General features: G+C 44.0%; 1 protein-coding gene across 5 annotated transcripts in view; it reads left to right on the forward strand.

The window, feature by feature from the left end:
- FEZ1 (fasciculation and elongation protein zeta 1) overlaps window positions 1-12,797 on the forward strand; it is a 162,735-nt gene that overhangs the window by 135,957 nt on the left and 13,981 nt on the right. For all 5 annotated transcript variants that reach the window (XM_084612072.1, XM_084612071.1, XM_084612069.1 and 2 more), the window contains one exon: window positions 223-298. In XM_084612072.1, coding sequence (XP_084468198.1) covers window positions 223-298 — 76 coding nt within the window. The remainder of the gene's footprint in view (window positions 1-222; window positions 299-12,797) is intronic.

Raw genomic sequence — 12,797 nt, forward strand, 5'->3', positions numbered from 1 at the left:
TGTCCTTGTCATTCTTTGGCACCAATTGCATAGTTTGTCATACCAATATATAATAATATTGAATTGAAGATTATTTTCTAGAGCATTAGCCTCTTTACTTAGTAGAGTTTTTTGTGTGATTTCTTTTCTTTCATATCTCACATGATTCTATAAGCAATTTGGTTTCACATTAGCTTGCCCTGCAATGGCGAGAGAATAATGGTACATGTCATTCCTTTCTAGTATTTGAACACGGTTATTCCATATGAGAAGAAAGGGTCACCTCCCTCTGTCGAAGATCTGCAGATGCTGACAAACAGTAAGTTCCTGGGTTTGCCATACATATTATGTCAGAATGCCATTTTAGGGTATCATGTTAGGCTCTCTCAGTGGTAAGGCCATTTGGGTGCAGAAGGACTTGTGAAATTCAGCAGGATATTAGACCCTCTATCATTTTGACTCTACTGAGCTTGGTTCTGACCTAGAAATCCCAAATCTGTGAGACTGAAGCTCTATTTGAAGAAATTCATACATTTCATGACAATCATGTGCACTGGGTTTCATTTACAGGCTTGTATGTTCAGAGTGGAGCTGAATGACACATTAGCCAAAACAGGAAAAGGCAAGAAAGGATAGCACAGGGAGAGGATGTTTTTCAAATTCCTACAAACAAATAACATTCTTCTTCCTTATTTATCTGATTTCAAACTATTACACTTTTTTTTTTTTTTTTTTTGCTGGCAATTAACTTCCAGCTTTCTATACTGGAAAATCATCGTGTGCAAGAACATTTTGAAGGTTAAAGTGCATTTCATAAACATCCAATATCTATTAGTTAATGAATTTAGCCCCTAACTCTAACTTGGAACAGAAAATAAAAGGCCGATATGCTATGACAAGCCTGGTACATTCTGGGAAACTCATTCGGTTCCTTCTGTGTCTCCATGGCAACTGCGTATTGTATTGAATGAAGCAAACACTGGCTTCTGTTCTTCTGAAAGGAATGAAATGCTATGAATGGCTGGCTGTTTTATACAATTTCTGTATAAGTGACAGTTTGTGAGCAGTGTCAAAAACGGCTTGTCTCTAGTACCAAAAAACTTTCCAGCAAGATTACCAAGGATAAAATCTTTTGCACAATTAATTAATGTGAAAATTGCATCAGGTTGTGATGAAAACATATGTTATATTTAGAAAGACATATCTCAGTGTTCTTTGAAGAACAACCAGCCCTACATTCACAGTCCCCTGAATTAAGGGCTTTTCTCTTCTGTTCAGTACACTGCCCACATCACCATGGTCCCAGAGCACCTTTCAGCAGTGCATTAGCAACATGATTAATATCTGTCTTGCGTCTCCCCCCCCACCGCCCACCCCATAGGATGCCAAGTGGACAGAAAGATTAACAAGAATCACTGAAAGATGAAACTTGAACACATGAAGTGAAAACAGGAAGTGAAAGTTACAGAAAACAAAAGTGAATCTGACCACTCTATAATGCAGTATACCATACTTTGTCTTCCCATCAAAGGAATTCCAAGGGCTTTACAAACATTACTGACTGAAACCCCCGGCTTGCCCCAGGGGGGCCAGAACAATGGTTATAGTGGGGGTGCTGAGAGCCATCGAACCAAACTGTAAATCCTGTATATAATGGAAACCACTTCTGGCCAGCACCTCTAACAGCACCCCAAGTTCCAGCGCCTAGGGATTGGGAGGTATCACGACCCGTGTTTTACAGGTGGTCACAGGGACATGACATGGCTTGTCCAAGTCACACAGTACGTCAATTTGAGAACCCACAAGTCATTCAGGCCCAATTTGTCAAAGCAGCCACTGATTTGGGGTATCCCAAATTTGGTTGCCCAAGTTCAGAAACTCAAAATCAACCTGTCATTTGTAAACAATTTGGCCTCAAACTCTATATGATATATATTGCCCATGGCAACCATTGTGTAGATTGTCCATATTTTATTTCGAGTACACTTAGAACACAGCATATTTTGAGGTTAGAAACTTAATTCTCGGGAAATTGTGGTGACTCATGGGAGATGTAGACCCGCCGTGGAGCCTGGCCCATAGAGGAGAATGAGGGAATGAGGCACCCAGAATTAAGACTCCAAGAGGCACCATGGTGGCATTTCCAAATTTAAATTTTCAGTTTCAAACTACAAGTTTTCAGACAAAAATGTTTTGCTTCAATTTTTCTCTGAAAAGTAAAATTTTTCATATGATTGTTTTCAAGCTGCTCTCCTTCATTCTTTTACTTGTGAAAAGAGACTGAAAACAGAAATACGTGTTCTTTGAGTACTGCCCTATGGCTGCTCCACTTCTGGTGCAATAGTTCTAATAACCTATGAACCTGTCTGTAATGGACAAAACTGGAGTCCTCGCTTCATATGGGTACCATGTGTCTGTCAGTACCATGGGTCCCCATTGTCAGACCTCCATCTTCTGGTAGAACAGGACTCTCCATCCTTTTCTGTGGGTGCTCCTCCATTAGATGATATTAAGGAGGATGAAGGAGACTTCCCGTTGGTCTCTTATATTTCTGTTCAGAGTTCTCCAGCATATCTGTTCAGTCACAGGGAAGATCACACTTGTCATCAAGGATGATGGAACCAGCCCAGCCTGCCACTCCCCCTCAATTGACATACTGGGATGACTGTAAGAACCCCAGGACTAGAACCAAGATCTACGGAGCCTGGGATGACTGGTAGTCCCACGCTGCCACCGGGAGGCCATGCAGAGGCACAGACAGGGAGCACTATGGTAGGTGTGGCAGGAAATGCAGCCCAAGAGACCCAGAGCGACGGTATCCTGCAGCCCTCTCATTTCCAAGCTCTCTATATAACCCCAGGAGTTGTCCCAGGAAGTCATCTGGACAATCTCACAGACTTCAGCCTGCTGCAATGCCAGACCCTGCTTGATCTCCTGATCTCCAACCTCTGACTCCAGCCTGACTCTGACCCTGATTCCTGACTCTTAGTTCTAACCTGGTACTGCCTCTGATCTCTGGTCTTCGACCCCAGCCTGACCCTGACTCTTGCTTACAGAACCTGGATCTTGCGATCCCTCCAGCCCCTGCACAGTGACAACCACCCCCTGATGGGCAGACTTCATAGAATCATAGAATATCAGGGTTGGAAGGGACCCCAGAAGGTCATCTAGTCCAACCCCCTGCTCAAAGCAGGACCAATTCCCAGTTAAATCATCCCAGCCAGGGCTTTGTCAAGCCTGACCTTAAAAACCTCTAAGGAAGGAGATTCTACCACCTCCCTAGGTAACGCATTCCAGTGTTTCACCACCCTCTTAGTGAAAAAGTTTTTCCTAATATCCAATCTAAACCTCCCCCACTGCAACTTGAGACCATTACTCCTCATTCTGTCATCTGCTACCATTGGGAACAGTCTAGAGCCATCCTCTTTGGAACCCCCTTTCAGGTAGTTGAAAGCAGCTATCAAATCCCCCCTCATTCTTCTCTTCTGCAGGCTAAACAATCCCAGCTCCCTCAGCCTCTCCTCATAACTCATGTGTTCCAGTCCCCTAATCATTTTTGTTGCCCTTCGCTGGACTCTCTCCAATTTATCCACATCCTTCTTGAAGTGTGGGGCCCAAAACTGGACACAGTACTCCAGATGAGGCCTCACCAATGTCGAATAGAGGGGAACGATCACGTCCCTCGATCTGCTCGCTATGCCCCTACTTATACATCCCAAAATGCCATTGGCCTTCTTGGCAACAAGGGCGCACTGCTGACTCATATCCAGCTTCTCGTCCACTGTCACCCCTAGGTCCTTTTCCGCAGAACTGCTGCCTAGCCATTCGGTCCCTAGTCTGTAGCTGTGCATTGGGTTCTTCCGTCCCAAGTGCAGGACCCTGCACTTATCCTTATTGAACCTCATCAGATTTCTTTTGGCCCAATCCTCCAATTTGTCTAGGTCTTTCTGTATCCTATCCCTCCCCTCCAGCGTATCTACCACTCCTCCCAGTTTAGTATCATCCGCAAATTTGCTGAGAGTGCAATCCACACCATCCTCCAGATCATTTATGAAGATATTGAACAAAACTGGCCCCAGGACCGACCCTTGGGGTACTCCACTTGATACCGGCTGCCAACTAGATATGGAGCCATTGATCACTACCCGTTGAGCCCGACAATCTAGCCAGCTTTCTACCCACCTTGTAGTGCATTCATCCAGCCCATACTTCCTTAACTTGCTGACAAGAATACTGTGGGAGACCGTGTCAAAAGCTTTGCTAAAGTCAAGAAACAATACATCCACTGCTTTCCCTTCATCCACAGAACCAGTAATCTCATCATAAAAGGCGATTAGATTAGTCAGGCATGACCTTCCCTTGGTGAATCCATGCTGGCTGTTCCTGATCACTTTCCTCTCATGCAAGTGCTTCAGGATTGATTCTTTGAGGACCTGCTCCATGATTTTTCCAGGGACTGAAGTGAGGCTGACTGGCCTGTAGTTCCCAGGATCCTCCTTCCCTTTTTTAAAGATTGGCACTACATTAGCCTTTTTCCAGTCATCCGGGACTTCCCCGGTTCGCCACGAGTTTTCAAAGATAATGGCCAGTGGCTCTGCAATCACAGCCGCCAATTCCTTCAGCACTCTCGGATGCAACTCGTCCGGCCCCATGGACTTGTGCACGTCCAGCTTTTCTAAATAGTCCCTAACCACCTCTATCTCCACAGAGGGCTGGCCATCTCTTCCCCATTTTGTGATGCCCAGCGCAGCAGTCTGGGAGCCAACTAGACTATAACTATAACTGCAACTATAACTAGCAATTATATATGCAGATTCAGCCCAATCATGAACAGTAGGCCAGACTGCCTATGACCCAGTCCATTACAACCAGCAGCAATTCACCAAACCACTGGTACCATTACATAGGGAGGCCAGAGTCATATGGTCCTTTCCTCCACAAACAGCCTTCTCATTGAAGAAAGCATTTGAGGAGCAGGAGGCCAGGGCAGATAAAGAGGCCACCCTTCAAACACCTATTTCATCCTCGTCTCCAGAGGAGGCAGTTATGCCTCCACCACCTTCCATGACCAATGATTTTTGGCAATTTCAACACCTCTATAGGGTAGCTGACACTCTTCAAATTCCACTCAAGGAGGTTCCAGACTTACAGCACAAACTGTTGGATATCGTGCAGTCAGCAACAACCTCCAGGGCAGTGTTACCCATTAATGAGAAACTCCTGGATCAAGCTAAGACTGAGAAGCAAACACCTGCTGCCATTCTACCAACATGTAAATGAGTGGCTAAGAAGTATTATGTTCCCCCTAAGGATTCTGATTCTTTGTTCTCACACCCTCCTCCTAACTCACTGGTGGTGGGTGTGGTAAATGACCAGGGTAGAAAACACTTTTCCAAGTCTACCCCATATGACAGAGACTAAAAGAGACTGGATCTCTTTGGATGGAAGTTCTACTCTTCAGCAACCCTGCAATTCAGGATTGTGAACTATCAGGCGGTCCTGGCCAAATATAAATTAAATATGCATATAGTACATAGGGAGCAATTCCAGTCCATCATCTCAGTGGGCCAACCTAGAACCACGCTTCAAGCATCCTTCGATGTTATGGATGCTGCTTCCAGATCCATCTCCATAATGGGAAAAAATCAGAAAAAGAGAAAGGAAATAGAATCACAGAATATCAGGGTTGGAAGGGACCCCAGAAGGTCATCTAGTCCAACCCCCTGCTCAAAGCAGGACCAATTCCCAGTTAAATCATCCCAGCCAGGGCTTTGTCAAGCCTGACCTTAAAAACCTCTAAGGAAGGAGATTCTACCACCTCCCTAGGTAACGCATTCCAGTGTTTCACCACCCTCTTAGTGAAAAAGTTTTTCCTAATATCCAATCTAAACCTCCCCCATTGCAACTTGAGACCATTACTCCTCGTTCTGTCATCTGCTACCATTGAGAACAGTCTAGAGCCATCCTCTTTGGAACCCCCTTTCAGGTAGTTGAAAGCAGCTGTCAAATCCCCCCTCATTCTTCTCTTCTGCAGGCTAAACAATCCCAGCTCCCTCAGCCTCTCCTCATAACTCATGTGTTCCAGTCCCCTAATCATTTTTGTTGCCCTTCGCTGGACTCTCTCCAATTTATCCACAACTCTCTCCAATTTATCCACAGATAGATAGAAATAGAAATAGAAAGAAAGCAGGATCAAATATCTGAACTCTGGTTCTGTGCACTTCATCCCTTTCTCCCTCTTTGTGAGTATCCATTTAGAAAACAGTTCTCATAGCTGTTGATAGGACTGGCAGTCTGACAACCATCCTCTCTTCACCAACAGTGCCAGACAGTTCTCAATGATTCAAGAGAATAAACTGCTAAGCTACCAGTAGCATTTTCAGCAGCATCAGAGTATGTGGATGTGGCAAGGTGACGATGCCGAACTGAGAACTGTGCAAGGGAAACTCCCTTCTAGGGACACTAGGCCCTATCCAGCCCCTACCCATGTAGGCTCAGGGAAAAGAGAAACTCCAGGGCACAGCAACTCAAGCCAGCTGGAGCAGCTACAAAAGCAGTTTCAGCAGCAGGCACTATGGGACATTGATGATGTCATGAGAATATGCTTTCTACATTAGACATGTTCTTTCGTCTACTGATTGGCTCTGGCTCTAACCTCTGACATCCCTCTCCATCTCCCTCAAGTCTCTTCACTTCCGTCTCACTCAAGCTGTCTTCCATGCCCCCTCTCCTCTCCCTTCCCTTATTTTTCCTTTTAGTAAACCTCTTCCTGCCTTCATTGAATATAGATAGAAAAGAAAACCCATCCAAAAATTAATAAAAAAAAATAATTGTGGAACTAACATGACATTTGTAAACTATGACTCTGTTCACTTTGCTTGCATATTATATTCTTTGTCCCACTCCACGTCTGCCCTGTCTGTTTAGATTGTGAGTTCTTTGGGGGAAGGGACTGTCTCTTACTTTATGGCCCTGATCCTGCAAATCTTTATTTATATGCTTCACTTTACACATTGTAAGATAGGCGCATGCGTTAAGTCTTTATAAGATAAGGGCCCCCGTTTGTACACTGTTTAATACAATGAGGCTCTGATCTTGGTTGCAGCTTCTATGTGCTCCAATATCATAAATAAATACATAAACAATGACAACTTGTAAAGTTCTTTAGTTCATAAAAAATTCCAGGATTAAATTGTACAGCCCTTTAATTTAAATTGGGGAAGTCTGAGTTTACTGGCTGCTCTTGAAAACATTGGTCTAAATGTTTTTGTGAGATTGTTGGACTTTAAAAACCTTCCAGCAATTAGATCCAGCTAAAGTGCTTCACATCTCCTCAACAGTTAAAAGTGCTTTTGATCAAACACACGCAATCCACTCTTTAACTATCCACATATACACTGTGAGTAGAGGGCAGGCCCGGGTTTCCCCTAACCCACCACTACAGAAACACTTCCTGGGTGGGGAAGATGGGCCCCTGTCAGGACAGGAGGCTAAACTGTTCTTGAATAAGCCCGTAGGGACAACAGAGACTGTAGGAGGTTCTCTCACCAACCTCCTTGCCGGTTTATGATGAAAAGGGCTCAGTAGACTGTACCCTGGCCCTAGAGAGAGAAGGGCTACATGGAGAGTCGCAGTGAGCCTCTGACTGAGGCTAGCATAAACCGCCTGGAAGCGCGGGACCCACAGGGACAAGGTAGGAGCTCTGCCACAACACTCATCACTCAAAAGTGAGAGAAATAAGAACCTAGCAACAAACACTACAGTGCATGAAGACTTTCAATGCCAGTATGTTCAAAACTACCAGGAAACAGACAATTTCGCTTTTTCCTCAGAACTCACCGAGATTTACAAAACAAGCCAAGTTTGAACAAAATTGGTTCAGCTGTTGTAGTTATCTTGCACACAATTCTTTCATGAAATTGCCTCTGCAGATCCCCACTGCTGGAGATACAGGCCATGATTTGCAAGCCACAGACCCATTCATAGGAGTAAAAACTGCTAGGGAGAGCATACAGCCTTATAATCCAAAACAAATGAAAAACCAAGGGTATGAAAGACACTGCCCCTTACTAATCTCTCAGTTCCTCTCTTGCTGTCAACCACTATGGGCAGGAACCACCCCCTTGTTCCCTGCCTCAATGTAGGATTAGTGCTAACTATTAGAATATAATGTATTGTTGTTTGCTTTTTCTATTAGTTTTATTTCCTTCTTGGTAGTTAGATTAGTGCTTGTTTTTTAAGACCCTGGAAAAAGATAGAGAAGGTTGTACTTCTGTGCTATGTGTTCTTCCTCTTCCTTTATGTTTAACAGTAAAATAAGTACTGAGGAATATTACATATGCAATATGTAATAATATGTTACAATGGAATAAGGTCAGAATGAGACTTCTGCCACGTGTGCTCTAGCCATCTTCCTTCCTGCTTCATCTGTTACAATTAATCAGCTCTGATATATAAAAATATCGGAAGCAGTGAGCAAGGGAGGGAGGGATAGAGAGACCCGTATACCCCCATGACCAGTGGTGACAAAGCTAGAAAGAGAACATTTAGTCACTGTATCAAGGACATAGATGGAGGACTGGTGATAGAACTGTATTTTCCTCCCAGCCATACAAAACCAAACTGGTTCTAAGGGTAGGCCATTCAGATGGGTACACAACCCCTAGAGGAACTGTACACCTTGACCTCTAATGGAGGACATTCCCTGCGTGGTGGAATGAGTTTAACCATCCTAGAACCTTACAACCCTTTACAAATCTGCACAACTACTGTGTGATAAAGCGTAGAAGTTTGTGCACATATGGGGCTACATTCCCAAAGAGATTTAGGAAACTAACCGCTACTTTAGGTGCCTAAATCCCAGAATCAGGCTCCGCTGGGATTCACAAAGCCCTGCTCAGCTCTAGCCGAACCCTGCCAGTGCCTAAACGTACTGGGTGCCTACATTTTTGCAGTAAAAGTTCCGTAGCTGTCTCTGAGCATACACATACACGTATTCCCTTGCGTTTTTTCGTCGATGTGTAGAATGCATTTTGTTATGTGCACCAATATTGAGACAATGTGCGGATGTGCGCCACCAGTAGAAACAAAAAACCTAGATATAATATATATTTTTTAAAAGATACCATAGGGATAATTACTCCAGCCTGGTCAGCCTAGCCATTTTAGAACTCACTATTCAAATAATTAAATTTAAGCATAAGAGAGAAATAAAATTACGAAGTGCATAGACCAGTCAAACAGCACTTTGAAAGAATAAAATGACAGAGAATATATGTGCATTGCAGGAAGTACAACAACACAAGTATGTGTTGGGAGGTGAGTGTGAAAGAGACAGAGAGTGTGTGTGTGTCAGAGACAGTGTGTGTGTGTGAGAGAGAGAGACACACACACAAATAATGTGTGTGTGTGAGACAGAGACAGTGTGTGAGAGAGACACAATGTATGTGTGTGTGTGAAACAGAGACAGTGTGTGTATGTGTGTGCATGAGAGAGACACAGAGACTCTGTGTGTGTGTGTGAGAGAGAGAGAGACTGTGTGTGATTGAGAGGCAGGCAGAGACCTTGTGTATTTGAGACAGAGACAGAGTGTGTGAGACAGACAATGTGTGTTTGTGTGTGTGTGAGAGAGAGACACTGAGACAGTGCGTGTATGTGTGAGACTGTGTGTGTGAGAGAGACAATGTGTGTGTGAGAGACAGAGACTGTGTGTGTGTTAGACAATACGTCTGTGAGACAGAGACAGACTGTATATGTGTGAGACACAGAGACAGTGTGTGTGACACAGAAACTGTGTGTGTAAATGTGTCAGGAAGAAACAGTGTGTGTGAGAGAGAGACAGACAGCTTGTGTGTGTGTGTGTGTGTGAGACAGAGACAGTGTGTGAGTGTATGTGTGCATGTGAGAAAGACACAGGGACTGTGTGTGAGACAGAGATCGTGTGTATGTGTGTGCATGAGAGAGAGACAGTGTGTGTGAGTGAGAGAGAGACACACACAGTGTGTGTGTATGTATGTGAGACACAGAGACAGTGTGTGTGAGAGAGAGAGACAGACTCTGTGTGTGTGTGAGAGAGAGACACACACACACACAGAAACTGTATGTGTGCAGGGAGGTGGTGGACTCTCCATCAGTAACACTGCTCAAACTCTATGCCACCTTTCACAGGATTGGGCACAATGTGCTGGCAACTTGCGTACAAGAGCTGGCTGGAGTGGACAGTGCAGCAATACGATGGTTTTATTCATTCCAGGATTCAGGAAGGGTCAGGGGCCAGCTGCTTCTTAGGCCTCAAAGCCCTCCTATCGAGAAAAATTCTGCCTCCCCTCTTCCTTAGTATTTATGGCAGATCTTCAGAAGAGCCTAGAATATCATAGAATATCAGGGTTGGAAGGGACCCCAGAAGGTCATCTAGTCCAACCCCCTGCTCAAAGCAGGACCAATTCCCAGTTAAATCATCGCCTCTCCCACTTTGCCTCTCCCACTTTGTCAGCAATACAGGTTTCATAGCCAGTATGCGCTCTGTTGCCTACAATAGCCTGACGATGCAGATTTACCACTTCTTCTGAACCCAGCTCTCATGAAATAATGTTGATGGGAAGTAAGTAATGTATTGAGAACCTAGCCAAGACATAGATTACACTGTCCATCAAAGGCAGCTATTCTCAGTCTGTCAAGATAGTACAAAGTCTTGGAGTTTGCTCAATATGCTTAGATAGATACAGTGGCAAGAAATACATTCTTCCATCTCTAGCATGTCAGGACATTATTCTGCTTATCTCAGGGGAGGTACTATTCCCAGTGATCCATGAGTTCATCATCTCCAGGCTGGACTATTGTAACTCACGTTATCTGGGGCAGAAGGTGGAAACAACACATAAACTTCAGATTGTGCAGAGTGCAGCAGCTGCCTAATTAGCAGGAAAACCCACCAAGAACACACCACACTGTGTTTTCTAAGTGCCAATTCAAGGAACTGGTTTTAATCTTTAAGATGCTCAAAGCACTGGGGGCTGGCTATATCATCCACTTCATTGAGATAATTATGCACCTCAGAGATAAGGCAGCTAACAGCACCAGGATGAAGCTCATGAGAACTGGAGATTCTGGTAAAGCAGTTAACTGAAACACTAGGGATTTACAGATCTCTACAGAAAATATGCACAGGTACTCAACCTCAGGGCCAGGTAGCCAGTGTTTTACCTCAGGCACATTTCTGTGTGGCCCTCCTAGGCCCCTCCTGCACAACCATGCACATTAGAAACATAATTTTTTTTAAAAATGAAAGTTTAGATTCTGTTATCATACCATGCCCAGAAGCCAGGTACCAGCTTGTTGAACCCTAATCTGCCCTGCTTTTCCCAGCTGCTCATCCTAAACTACTCCTCTGGTTTAGCAGCTACCTAGGGAATCCCTTCCTGACTGGCCATGATAAAGCACTCCTGTGAGGTGCTTCCTTTTCAAAGTAAGAGTAGGTCTCTCTCATTGGGGGTTGGACTACATGACCTCCTGAGGTCCCTTCCAACCCTGATATTCTATGATTGGCTCATGCAGCTCATAGCCTCTGATCAGTCTGTCAATTAGTGCAAGGTGGTAGTGAGTTTGTGATGTAGGAACTAGAGCTGAGACCCATCAAACTCCCCTCCCATAGGTCCATCAAATATCCATTAGGTAGCAACAACATTTAGTCCTTGCTGAGCTTGTCTGAATGAAAGTGGTGATTAACAGGTGGGAGGCTCTGTAGCCCATTAGCAAAGCCCAGAGCCACAGAGGTAAGTATTAATTTAAGAGCAAGGGATCCCTAGAAATCAAGTTTAAAAATCAAGCACTTCGAAGTTACAAAATGCCAGAATTAAGTCTTGTGCGACCTTAATTCAGCCCCTTGTGCATAAGTGTAATGATACAGCCTGTAATTACATGATCACAAACTATTTGTTCCCCAGAACCCTGCAACTTTCAGTGGAAATTTTCAGTGTGTGAATTATTGTTATTATAAAACCCTGATTTATTTCTTCATGGGCCTCTCTATAGTTCTCATTATGACAGTATCTCAGAGCTTCACAAACATGATGAATTTATCTTCACACCACCACAGCAAGATAGGGCACTACTCTTATCCCCATTTTATGGGTGGGAACTGACACAGAGAGAGATTAAGGCAGGATTCCTGCTTCAAGAAACAGCCTTCTGACATAATCCAGATTTATTTTCTGAATACAGTCCATCTTCTGAAATTAATGAGGTAGGGAATCCTGTGGAAAAAGTAACATGTAAATTTGTAATTAATGACAGTATCATAATGCATATGCATGTGGGAGGCAAATTAAAGTTGCATGGAGACTCTTAGATCTAGCATTTTCTAACTTTTAAGTGCTTGACTTCACAACCTAAATACAAAAATTTTTAAACAAATTCTGTCATATGCAACAGTAACAGCCATTGCACATGTCGTCAGAAGGGTTTGAATGCTAAACCTTCAGAACGAATCCTGGGGCAATGGAGAGTAGAGAAAGACCATTTTTGTGTGTCCTGACTGCTTCAGAGTGACACTGGAGGATCATGATGTCCGGGAACCAATCTGAAGTACAGATGGAGTCTTTGTGGTAGGCAGGCTCTATGCAGCTGGGCACCGTGCTCAGAGTAGATGGATTTTTCAAGTTTTAGCTTCAAATCTGTACAAGTGCTACTGAGCATGTGCAAATGATGACATTCTGGGTTTTTAATTTGGCCAGATCTGTGTGGATTTTTCACCAGGTTAGCAAAAAGCATCTATCTGACCATCCTGCGCCCTCAATACGGCTTTTAAAAATACTGCCAGC

This window comes from Lepidochelys olivacea, assembly GCF_965140295.1.
Source record: "Lepidochelys olivacea isolate rLepOli2 genome assembly, chromosome: 22".
In the NCBI taxonomy this organism is placed as follows: Eukaryota; Metazoa; Chordata; order Testudines; family Cheloniidae; genus Lepidochelys; species Lepidochelys olivacea.